This window comes from Acanthisitta chloris, unplaced genomic scaffold (assembly GCF_000695815.1).
Source record: "Acanthisitta chloris isolate BGI_N310 unplaced genomic scaffold, ASM69581v1 scaffold8774, whole genome shotgun sequence".
Taxonomy (NCBI): domain Eukaryota; kingdom Metazoa; phylum Chordata; class Aves; order Passeriformes; family Acanthisittidae; genus Acanthisitta; species Acanthisitta chloris.
In genome coordinates, this window is record NW_008667623.1 from 7,622 (window position 1) to 20,925 (window position 13,304).

A 13,304-nucleotide genomic window follows, 5' to 3' on the forward strand; every position below is an offset into this window, starting at 1 on the left:
GACCCTTCCATTTGAAATTATTCTGTTATTCCCTGATTTTTAGTAAGTCTTAGCACCAATCGAATTTCTCAGTATGGTTAAAACAGTTCTTAGTATGTATATTGCCTCTAGAATACTCACCTTCACAAGTTCCATGACAAGGTACAACTCAGTTGGCATGTCCATCTCCTCAATCAGAAGTACAATATTGGGATGCTTGACTCGTCTTAAAATAGATACCTCGTTCTGGATCATGTGTTCCTGCCACACAAAATAAATCTTTAATGACAACAGGTTGGTGGGAAAAAAAAATCACAGTAGAAAAAGCAGACAGAATTGCAACTTGCATGGATTCTTTGGGGTTTTTTAAAAACCTAACAGATACTGTCTGCAACAATGTGGAAGGAACATGTCTAGAAATAACATCAGTGTGGTAACTGAAAGAATAGAGAGTCAAACATAGAAAAAGAAATGGAGGAGAAGACACGTTTCTGATATAGAGAAAAGTTAAATATGGAAGCTTCTAAAATTTTTTCTCTGATGCAGAATTTTTTGATCTAACAATATGATAACATCTCAGAGAACCTTTTGTTACAGATTTCAAAAGCTAACAGTCACTTGCTATAAAACTGACATCAGTTTGATGAACCTTAGACACAGTGACTTGTGTTGTTACAATCATTCGTATTATTTTTCTGTGTTCTATAATATCTGGAATTATGAAAGTTAGAGGGCATAATAACAGGGGTAAACAGCAAGGAGTCACACACAACCAGCCAACTGGAAAATCTACACATTAATCTAGAAAGGCACATGGCAGCCTTTTATACTGATGCTCCAAGAGTCTCCAGAGGGCAGGCAAAAATTCTAACAATCATCAGGAAGGAGACAAATATCAAGAGTTTCCCAAACTGATCACTCACAAAATGTTTCCTGGGAAAAAAAATCTTTTGGTCTTATATTTTTCTGTACTTACTTTTCCTCTACATTTACTTTTTTTGATTATTTTCAGAGCATATTCTCTCCCAGTTGATCTGAGGAAAGAAAAAAGAAAAAAAAAGTGTTTAATTGCATTGAACATTTTTCTCAGTTGAGTTTATAGTTGTCATTTGAGTACAATTAGTCTAGTGAAGAATTCTATTCAAGTATTAGGGTTTTTTTCAAGATATGAAACTTGAATTTGACAGGAATTGTGAACTTGAGCCAAAGTAATTGATATGTATGCCTGAGAAAAAAACATTAAACTTTTTTGGTTTTTAAATTAAGATGCTTCAAAGTTTTCAAAGCAAAAATCACTTGATTTTTTTTCATTTCGTAATGGTAATTGTTATTACTTCTGCATTTTCATGCAAAAATATTATATAGTGCTACAGATCCAAATATTTTCCAAACAAAAATGTTTTGTTTTCTGTTATACAAAAGTACAACCCAAGGAAAATACTTTTACTTCTTACTTAAAATGAAAAGTCATTTGTTTGAATATCTGCATGCACAGCTACTACAATATGTTTCATGGATTCAGTAAGTACAGGTTATTTAGCATAGTTAAATATGTTGGGTTTTAGGACAGAATGTGAAAAGATCTGGAGACAGTAAAAAATTACAGAGAAGTTAGTTAGGATGAGAACACAGTTTTAAGCACTGTGTTCTTTTGAAACCTTACAATATTTATCACTACCACATATAGGCAGATATCTATATACAGAATGCTAATATAGAAAAATTAGCTTGTAGACAAGTTAACAGTATCAAGTTCCATTTCTTAATCAAGTTACAAAACCCAAAGATGGCTGTAAGGATGAAAACAAGAATCTCTGTTCAAAAACCCTAGTTTCACTATAAGGTTAAATGGACAATGGGTAATATAAGAAAAAGATCTTACTGAAACACTTTAATTTTGTAATAAAAACCTAAACAGCTTATAAAAGTCTATTACATTGCCCACAGGCATATGTTTGGCTGAAAACAAAGTAAAAAATAACCTTTCTAGAATGCAGGGTCATCTTTTTATTCTTCATTTGACAAAACACAGTTAAACTGATACATTAGATTGATCCGTAGTATGTTAAACAGAGAAATTAATGTGCCTAAAAGTGTGCTCAGTCTGTCAAACAGGACATGTAAAGTGAGTCATAAACTAAAAGCACTGTATCTGGAAAACAACTGGGCATTTTCATTGCCACATTAAAACATGGAGAACTTATCTGGCAATGACGTACCACGACTTGTTAATTTAAGGGAAAATGGAGAATTTGGTAAAAAGCACAGAAAACCCCCAAATATCATTTATTTCCCAGGTCAGCAGGGAGCAAAGACAGTCTCTATTAGGACATCAATTAAAAGGCTGTGCAAAGAAATCACACAGCATGAGAAACCAGGTTTATGACTTGGGGAGAAAGTACAGCATGTCTGTTCAAGATTTATGCAAAGAAAAGTTAAAAACTTCTCATATCTGTGCTCCCCCACAAAGGAGTTTAATGCTATAGCCCCCTGAAATGGCCTGCACTCCATGTGGGGTGCCCCTTTCCGGTGCTGCTGTTCAGTGGCTACAGTCCCAGCTCAGTGAGAGAACAGGAAGAGATTTGGACACTGTTTTGGGGGACTTGAAGGAGGAGGTAGGAGAAGAAATATTAGAAATTAAGATATCTGGGGTTCAAACAGACAAAATACAGCCTCTTTCAATAGGAGTCTCTTTCAAGCTGCTTGGTGCCCTAGGAATGCTTCCTTTCTGTCATGAGAAAGGAAATTGATGGTTTTTGTTGGCCATGGGAGACACCATGTACTCCAAAACACTGGGAAATCTGAGCTAGTGAGGAAATGTCAGAATTTGGAAGTATCTGAAAGTTAAAAATGAACACATATAAAAACACCACAGGACAAATTGCGCATACGATGGAGCAGATATGTAACAAGCAGATGACAACTCTGACTGCTCTTTGTTTTGCTAAAAAGAAAATTAAAGTTAAGATAATGCAAATCCTCTCCCCTAAAAAGCTGCAGAACCGTGGGCTGTCAGCAGCATTGCAACTTAAACATTGCCAAAAAATATGCATGGCCATGCCAGAAACTGACTGTGAAACAAGCATCTCACCTCTCATCTACTGCTCACTCCAAACAATAAAAAGGTGCCACAAAAGTTCAAAACATGTTATGGCTGGACAGAAGTCTGGACTTGGACCCACAGCACTACTGCAGGGCACAGAGTTAGATCTCTAGTTCATAACAGGGCTTGGTGCCACATTCCCTAGCTCTTTTAAACTTCTGCAAAATTCACAGAGATTTCCATTGCACCGGAGACAAAAATCAATCTTTGTTACTTTTGCGCATGCGTGAAATTTATTTATCTCTGTGTGCCTGTATGCATGCAGATACTCAGAATGGGATTTAGAAGTCCTCATATTGGTTTTTGGTTTCTGTTTGGACTGTTCACTGTCAGAGAAAAATGCCTGTGAGTGTATTGAAGTGCCAGAGAGGTTGACCAGTATTCACAGGCTGGTCTCAGAGCTATGGAGAAGAAGTATTCATGTGACCAGTGAAGTTGTGTAACAAGACCCATTCCTACTTGCTTAACACCTCACAGTGCTATTCCTTTGAAGTCTAATGCACACAGGAACTGTACATCAGAAGAAAGTGGAAAAGTCCTCTGCCCCAACTATCACCCCATCAATTCTGTCTCTGCAAATGATGGACGTATCAGACTTTGAAGTGAGGTGGTTTCTGCTTAGAAAGACGGCAAAGAATGTTTTTGAAGGGATTTCACATGTACTGGCTTTCATTTACCCTGAGTCTTTAATTTCTCCTTCCACACTTGTGATGGCAAGGGTATACTGCTTTAGAAGTGCAAACTAACAGAAATAATTCCACTTTAATTTTCAAGTTCTCCCAAAGCTCTCTGATATAAATGGGATCTATGGAATGGCACAGCTCAGAGACCACAAGACTATGTATCTGGGAATACCTGAGTAATCATGCTATTTGATCATATATTCATTAGATATGCCATCTGGGACCAGAGGGATAGACAAGAGGAGAGGAAACAGTTTCCATTCAAGCTCTCGACGATATGGTAATAAGTATTATTTTTAGGCGTGGCAGGACCTATAATTAATTTTGTCCATGTCTTTTCTCTCAGCTTGGGAAAGACTTGCAAAATGCACACTAGCACAGTCTCTCAGCGGAAATGGCATTTTCAGCTGAAGGACAGTATATCAAAACCACAACCTATTTTTATTTTACCTTGTAATCTGTTTCTCTCAATCACTATTCACTTTACCTTTAGCTGTCTTTTTATCTATTCTTAGTTATGTGTTTTAACTCATCTTTTTCATCAGTCACGCCTCTTCATAGGGTTTTACAATGCTTTCTTGTTTTCATCTTGCTTTGCTCTGCTTCCTTTAGGTTTCCATATTCCCCAGTTTAGTGTTCACACCCTGGGGTTTGATCTGAACAGCTCTCTGGATGACCAGCTCCACCATGAACTCACTCTGGCAGAGCTCTAAAGGCCTCACCACAGTTTTGGCCAAGTCCCACAAGCACACTGTCAGCCAATACAAAATCCATTCTTCCCCCTTTCCCCAGCAGCTGTCTTCATGGTCTCCTACTTGCCAGACACTTTCATATGCAGAGTGGGACCTGTCTTTTTCCAAGAATATGAATATAAAACCAGCCAAGCTAATTTATCATCATCTGCCATGAGATCTAATCCAACACACTAGGGTTAATATCACATTCTTACAGGCTAAAGAGCAGAAATTATTTCTTTGAGCCTAAAGGTGAGGTTACAGTGCTCTGTAAGAGACTCTTCCCTATGACATGGTAATAGGGGATGGAAAAGTTAACTTGTGAAATTTCATTATTAAACCTTTACATCTCTATTGTTCTCTCTTTTGGACATCTCTAGCTCTGGGAGCTTTTTGCTATCTCTGAACTTCTACTATCTAATGAGCAATGTTACAATCATTTCACATACAGGTGACCTTGTGTCTTTTATATCCCATATTTTCCTATTTTTAACAATACCATCAAAAGGCACCTGCTGTTCTGCTTAGAGCACTTCTGTCTTGTTCCCTATTTTTTGCACTCATAAGGCTGGGTAGAGCCAGTTCAGACCTGAGCAGATTTAGAAACAGACACCTGAGCTAGTCAACTTGGACATTTTCAGCAACACTGACATTTGAGGTGACTTGTGACTACTCTAATCTGGAGTGGATGTCTAAAATCAGTGACTGTTCACACCTCTTTACAGTAAACATCACTGAACAAGTTAGATTTTGGTGTCTGCTGTGAGGCTCTTAAAGTTGGATGGAGCATATATAACAGCATAAAGCATGCAAGCAGGAGATACATGTCCATTTAATTAAAAATAAACACGGAAGAGGCTACTCCTCAGTGTCAGATGGCAGAACAGAAGGATCCAAAGTCAGTTCTTTGTGCTGACCATTGCTACTACACCACACACCCAAAACTTCCTGACATCTTTACAGCATGCCCCTACATGTGAAATGCTTTATTGGTCTACTGTAAACAGAGACTTGCAAGAACATACTGCAGGAAAAGACAATATTTCAGTACAACAAGAAAGATTTAACAAAAAGGACTGGTTTTTCCATTAGGCATTGAGACATTACCTTATTACATATCTATATTCCACAAATGAAGATAAGATCTAGAAAGAGCTTGACATTAATGATTATTTTTTTACAGTAATAAGCACATTATCCTCCTCACCTTTCTATACACTCCTTCACAATAGCAAAATTTCCATCTCCTATAGTCCTTCCAACTTTGTATCGCTCTGCTATCGATGTTGGAACCTGGAAACCTTCCTCCAACACTTCTGAAAGAGTCATTAGTACATTTTTATTGTTAGTGAAGGAAACACAGATGTTGCACATAACATGCATTTTAAGTCTATGGTTTAGGAGCCTGGAAGCCATTCAGTCAGTATCTCACTTACTGTACACTGAAACCATGCTGCTGACATTGTATATACTCAACAGGTTTCATGCAGATACAATAATGAAAAATAAGACTTCTGGGGGCTCAAGTATACCACCATTTGAGTGTTACATAGTTTACCATTCCCATTGCAATATGCCCTCAAGACAAAACCAAATTGTATTTTTTTAATTATGAAAAGGCCTCTGTGATCTGCACAAGCACAGATCAACCTCCAAAAGGGGCTGGAACTCCTTGACACAGCATGATTAAATATATGTACCAAAGAAGTCCAACACTCAAGCACTTATTTTATTACATCCTGTAAACTGAGACATCCATAAAACTCCTCATGTGCTAAGTGCTAGTTCTCCCCATCCCCCAATATTAAATATTTAGTTTTTAAACAAATGTTCTCAATAATACTACCTCGCATGCAACCTGGGTACCAGATGTTTAGGTAAAATTGCATTACACAGTGTCTAAGCATAAGAAAAGTTTGTAGTTTGTAGTTTTATGTGTTTTAGTGCTCATTCCTGTACCATTATTTTAAAAAGTATTTGGAATAGTGTTACGAATACCTAACATGCCTCTCAAAGCTGACTGTAAATTGCAGCTGATATAAACTACTATAGAAATATTGTAATGTAGAAAAAAAGCCACTCAAATGTGACTTGTGTTTACACGCCATTGCTTTTAATTGTATCTTTCTCTGCCCTTTGTTCCAATTTAGTATTACAAGTGAGTGTTATGACACAGGGAGGCTGGAGTTTGCCTGAATTCAAAGGCAGCACAGAGGTATTGTCAAACAGGAACACATATACACACATGTACATATATGTGCATGTGAACTGGCAGTGTCTGAGCAGACACTATCCCTTAGCCAACTTGCTCAAAGCCTTAGTATGGCGTATGACTATCTGTTTCTGAGTAAAGATCCAGGACTGTGGTGTGTTCTTTAGTACCATGACAGATGAGACAAAAATACTGAAACAATCCAGTCAGCACTGTGTTGCTTCCACAAATAATATCTCACGCATTCTGCACCAAAAACACCTCTGAAGAGTGATGTCCAGATCGAATGTGATCCAGAGTGAACCCAACGGGTTTGCTAAGGCTGATGAGTCTCCTCATGGAAAGTCATCCAGCCTGCAATGCTCCTACCTTCTCCGGCAGGAAGAATGACTCATTTCCTACACAGCTGCTGTTATCACTACATTGACTGCTTTGAAATGTCAGCCTCCAAATGTTACCTTCTGCAGGTCCATCATTTTCATCCATAGAGCTGCAAACTTTGGTGGATGCTAATGAGGTAGAGGAGCCACTGTGTTGGGAGCTCTGGAAATGGAGACACAAATGAAAACAGATGATTTTTAAGAAGCATGAGTACCCACAGCACGTTCCTGCTGGACACGTCACGGAGAGGCTTCGGTGTTCCCTTCGTAAAGCATCAATTTACTTTGGTGGATGGGTAAGTGGATGCTTGGGAAGGGCCCAGTTTTTCCACTGAAATTACACTTTTTGTTACCCTCATGTACATGGAGATATCCCTCATTCATCATGTGCAGCAATGTGCAAGAACACTTTGATGTATGGTCCATTTGTTTCTCCATATTTTCACACACATTTCAGCAGGGAAACCTGAGGAGTCGTATGCCCTCTGCAGGCAGAAGACTGTGTTCTCAGAGATCCCATTAAGCCAGCAGGCACTAGAGGCACAAATGTCCATAGCTGACTGTTATGGGCAGAATTCCTCACTTTTACAAACCTCATTCTGGTGAAATCCTCCCCAGTTGTGTTCTAGAAGGGAGAAATCATTATGGAGATTATGGAGAAAATAAAACGTCAGGGTGAACAATGTTTGCTCTTTTGTAAAAGCATTTGATTGGGTGTAGCTCACTTGAAGCATAACTCTGTACGTCAGCTTTAAGTACTTCAAGTGTCTGAGTTTGTCTGTACTGTTAATGGGGGGAGGATTGTAGAGTCTCTAGAAGGAGACTCAGCCACCCACCTTGGATGTCAGAAGTATAGGAGGCAGGATCTCACCAGGGAAGCCTTCTGAAGCACCTATCAATGTTTATCAGTTACCTATGGATTCTAGGCATGTACTTCAGGAAAACTGCTTCATCATGCATCTAGATTGATGAAACTACACAGATGTAAGAGACGGACTAGATTTCACCCAAAAATTTTATCCTGTGCTGTGTAATGATTATACAAACACATCTTCAGGATTCTCCTATCTTTGGAGGAAACCAGAAGAAGCTACAAATGTTACAGTGGCCCTTCAAACCTACAGCCAAACTGAGCATTTCCTCAGGTCCTCGTGTTGCAATGTAGGTGAAAAATACTCAGAGGATTTTCAAAACTAAAACTTTCTTGGATTCATATTGTTGACATGCTGAAAGGTTACAAAGCGCTGCAGCATTTCATTACTTCCTTCAGTCTATACACTACATACATTGCAGGCTGTACTGCATGTAACTAACACATCTCCTTATCAGTGTTTGCAAGATGCTCATGATCAGGGTGCCAATCCACTTTACAAGTTAAATACAGCTTCTTTGGAATTATTTCTCTCGTCTGCCACCGCAGAGCACAGCCAATAACTGGAGCAAGAGCAACTAACAATGCAGCAGTTGGGATCTTTGCAGAGCATAGAGCAAGGATGAAGGCAGTCAGCAGATTTAAAAGCTGGCCAGTATGCTGAGTTCCATGTCAGCTGACTAACTTTTAATTTCTCCCACAATAGATTAAGGTCAGATGATTTAGACAAAGGCTGAACTTGGCCTATTTTTCACTAAGCAATCCTGAAAGCTTGCACATCCCATCTACCAAGAGATTCTATGACCTTTTTCCCTTTTAATAAACCCCAGCTCACTCTTTTCATCCACCCAAGCATTTCTTCTGAGCTTCGAACAGATTTGGAAAAGGCGTTCATCAGTCTCTGGACTGCTTCTGCTGCCTCTTGACAACACTGACTGATTTTATGCAGTTTGCTAAGATACTGCTGCCCTTGTTTCATGGTTAGTACATGTTCATGTATGTGCTACTCCTGCACTAAATTCTGCAGGATGTCTCAGTGAAAACTTACCTCTGGTTCATTTTTGGACAAATGAGCAGATGAGGATCAAGGTAACGGGAAAATGCTAGGAGTTCTCATGCCTGGAGAAGTCACTCTCAAAGCCTATTTTTATACACATGTAATGAGAGAATTTTTTCCTTTACTGTCCTGCTTGTAAAATAAGCAGAAAAACATGTTTTCTCTACTCATTCTGCTGTGCATGTTTTCCTAGACCTGGCATCCAATTTCATAGTTCTTTTCCCACTCCACAGCATTTTCTTAAAGAATTACAGTGTAAACAAGCTTAATATTTGTTACTTCTATGATCAGGAATGAATCATTACAACATTCAAGAGGTACAACATTAAAAGGTTAGTGCTAGATTTTCAACAGATTATCAAGCAACTACTTCATTCATTTATTTTTTTTCATTTTAAATAGCAAGATTACACATTTCAGCAGATGTTAGGTTAAGACTGCTGACTGCACACCAGTGCAGCTTTCTTTAGCAGCCTGATAGTCTCTTTATGGAGTCTTGCATCCATTGCTCTCATCTGTGAGAATGCAAGATGTAAAAATTGAGACCTAACTCAGCGGTCATATCTTCTCAGAACAGGTGCCTAGAGAGACCCAAATTTCTATTTGAGAACCTAATTTTTCAAGGACCTTGAAACAAGGTTCAGCTGACAGCTGCAACTGCTCAGTCCTTTCAAAATTATACACCTCCAAGGGCCCATTTCAACAAAGCACTTCAGCAAGTGCTTCAATTTAAGTACAAATAATCTTAATGGCCTACATATGACTGAAATTAAGTTCACTCCTAATTACATTTTAGGCATAACTCCTTAAATATGTTTTTAACCTAGGTTTAGTTTAACAAACTGGAAAAAAAAGTGTCCTGTAGAAAATTTAAAGGAAATAAAAAAATTTATCTCAGACTGATGTTTTAAGTGGCCCTATTTCTTTTCTTCTTGACTCTATATAAGGATGGGAAGGCTAAGATGATATTCACTGAAGTGATGCATTAGTAGCATATACCATACCATTGGTCTGCAAACAAAGCAAATAGCCCCTTCAGTGACATCTGCCTGTGATGCACTGGTGTGGGAGCAGAGGCAGAACTCACCAGTGACAAGGAAGCAGTAGCCAAGAAGACATGCTAAAAATACACACTGAGATTTTTTAAACTTTAAATAACTGAAAAATATATAAACTCATACTTTTCATTACCTTTGCTGAACCCCTCCTATTAAAACAACAGATCAAAAAGAAATCAGGAACTGGATGTTTGCATACATTCACCAAGTCTGCTAGCGGTCCCTCTTTCACAATCAAATAGACATTACTAGGGAAACACGACACAAATATTCTCATCTTTATTCAGTCCTCTGGAACAACATGCAGGCATTTATTTATTTATCTTTACTTCAGCTAGAAGGACATTCCATTTATTTAGACTTTAATTAGCTCATTGTTCTCACAAGCTGAAAGCCCTCCGGGTCCAGCAATCCTTGTGGGTCTCAGTGTTCCTTCCAGTTGGCTTGCCAATCGTGAGGCAGTCTGTCGTGTGCACTGTTGCTCTCACAGCTGTGGACCCCATCAGGGATTGTGCAGATGGGGAGGGGGGAAAAACAAACCCTAAGCAAGAGTATAATCTCTGCAGCACACAGACTTTAATGCAATTAAGCTGTTTTAATTTTAAGAGATGCTGAGGTGCTTGGAATGTCATCACTTTTACACAGATTTAAAGGGGTCCAGTTGAACAGGTTGCCAGCACATGGTTGTTTTTATGGCACACCTTCATAAAAGTGATGGCACAAAAAAAAAATCAGGTCTTTGGTGTAAGAATTTCAGCTCCTATTCAGGTTTATATAACAGATGGCTAGCACACCACACATCTCATTGATGTGAATGGAAACATTAGCACTATAGAGTTTCATCCATGTCTCACTGGGAGATTTATTTAGCAACTGTTTGGTAAATATTCATTTTTAAAAAGGCAGTAAAATAAAAATTATTGTAATTTCTCTGTCCCAATACTCACCTTTTCCCAAATTAATCTTAAAATCCCACTCCAACTAAACAGCAGTTAACGAAAAGAGACTTAAACAAGTAAGACTAGGAAGTTTGTTAATGCAATTCAGATTCCTGAATCTTAAACTCCAAACACTGTATTAAAAAACCTCTCAAAACCTTTATTAGTGCATATGGAGTCTGCAAAGTCTCTCAACAATAGATTCCTTTGTATTTTTTCTAGCATGAAGGAAGCATCTGGATGAAATGTGAGTAACAGAAAAGCACACAGGTGTAATGCTAAGTCTGGATCTCATGCAGAGAGTTCTGCTCTTTTAGAAACAGGCTTCATGAAGCGAGGATTAAAATTAGTAACAAAGTGTAAATTCAGGAAGGAGGTTCAGGATAGGGAAATTATTAATGTCTTTACATTATGCCTCCTAAGATTGTCCCTATTCCAAAGAATTCTACAGAATTAAAAAAAATACAAAAAGACATGCATGTCAGTAATATGTGTAAGATGACATTCAACTCAGAAGGAAAAATAGGATTAAACCCAAAACAAAGCAGGTAAGCAACTAGGCTCACCCCTTTTGGAACCTATACTAGCGTGAGTCCGGTTATAAAAACCTTTACAAGGTAGCTGTCATGAATTCCTGACACAATTCCTTTGCCTGGAGATGATCGTGTCTAATGGTAAAATAAAGACAACAGCCCAGTGCAGGTATTAGCTTTGATGGACCTTGAAGGGCTCAAAACAATCCAACAGTGTTAAGCAAGAAATAAGGAAGTCAATAAATAACAAAATGGTACATCTCCAGAAAACAAAAGCAGAGGACAGCTGATTTAAAACAGCAAAATAATGTATTTTGATGGAACTTATAATAAAATAAACTGATTTATTATTCAATTTAGAGAGAAGCAAAGGGTTACACTGAAATTCCCTCTCTTAACTATATACAGCAAAAAATGTTTTTGATTTTCTTTTGTTTAACATGACTTTTTTTGCCCAGCCAGCTGAGACAGGGGAAAAAAAAGCTTTCCTGTAAACAGTACAGAGTTGGCAAAAAATCTCTTCATGGAGAAACATCAAATCCACAATCTTCATGCTGAAAGAATGGAAACCAATGGAGTTCAATGCATAGAAAGAGAAATGATGCAATTGTTTTTTTCCAAATTTGGACACTGCACTACACTGGCACATCAGACCCAAATTTATTTATAAACTGCTTTATCTAGAAAAGAACAATTGAAAAAATTATGCAAGCTTCCTACTTATCCACAATTCTACATCCTGCCCTGTCTTCTTGGACACTTGACATAAGAGAGGCCCTACATAGGGAATCAATTTTTTTTATTCATTTATGCAATTTAGGATTTACACAGCTTGGAGAAGAGGTAAATTCAAATGACACAAACAATTATCTGGCATATGCCAGTCGGGGTCAGGTGTTGGTTTTCTTCTTTGAGGGACAGAGGGACAAATAGGAACATTTGCAAGGATATGCTACTGACGGACTGAAGTTAATTAAACAGTGCACCAGCTTGCAAAATTAAGATCCCCTTATTAAGCTGTAGCATTGGATGTTTCTACATTCATTTGATTTGTGTAACAAGACAATTCTGAAGGACTGACAGTTCCCTACATGGTATCCAACAGTAAACTTAAATCTAACCTCCACTAGCTCCTAACAGCTGCTTCCAAAGCTGAGCCATAATTCAGACTGTAGGCTCGCTCAGCCTTTGAGATGCTTCTGAAAAGATTGATGATGTAAAAAAAAAGTAAATAAATCAGATTCATGGTATGGGAAGTTATTACTGTCATTACTGTATCCTTACTGTGGTTAACATGAAAAGTTACGTGTGCAGTGATGCAATGTGAAGGTTTCCCTTTACTTCTTCTGAAGTTATACACAGGTAACAAGTTCCACACAGCTATGGAACAAAAACTGAAAGGCCAACAAAGGAGGTTCTTATTTCTTCCTCCTAATTAAGGGCACAGCACAATCACCACTTTTACTTTAAATCTATTTGAGTTGTATTTTAAAAGCTCTCCTGGTAGCCTTAACTGTTTAGTAGTAGTGACAGAAAACTCAATTATTTTGTTTCTGTTCTTCCTCATTTCTATAGTACTGTTTACTTTCTATGTCTATACACCTTTTCTTCAGGCAGACCTATTTACTAGCAACCAAGAGGATTTCAAAACTATAACTTTTATCAGGCCCAGAGATCCCTCTAGGAGAGTGTCTGAACATCAGCTGAAGCACCAGCCTGGCAGATGACATGTCAGAAACTGTAACATCTCTCTTTC

The 13,304-nt window shown here is 38.1% G+C and overlaps 1 protein-coding gene across 1 annotated transcript in view; it reads right to left on the reverse strand.

Annotated features, from left to right (window-relative positions):
* The window catches only part of LOC103800196 (serine/threonine-protein kinase DCLK1), a gene marked incomplete at its 3' end in the record, with an annotated part of 31,462 nt that overhangs the window by 5,779 nt on the left and 12,379 nt on the right, over positions 1 to 13,304 (reverse strand). Inside the window, exons 3-6 of the mRNA XM_009072567.1 lie at positions 7,170 to 7,254; positions 5,707 to 5,815; positions 956 to 1,013; positions 121 to 240 (exon numbers count right to left, since the gene is read on the reverse strand). Coding sequence (XP_009070815.1) covers positions 121 to 240; positions 956 to 1,013; positions 5,707 to 5,815; positions 7,170 to 7,254 — 372 coding nt within the window. The remainder of the gene's footprint in view (positions 1 to 120; positions 241 to 955; positions 1,014 to 5,706; positions 5,816 to 7,169; positions 7,255 to 13,304) is intronic.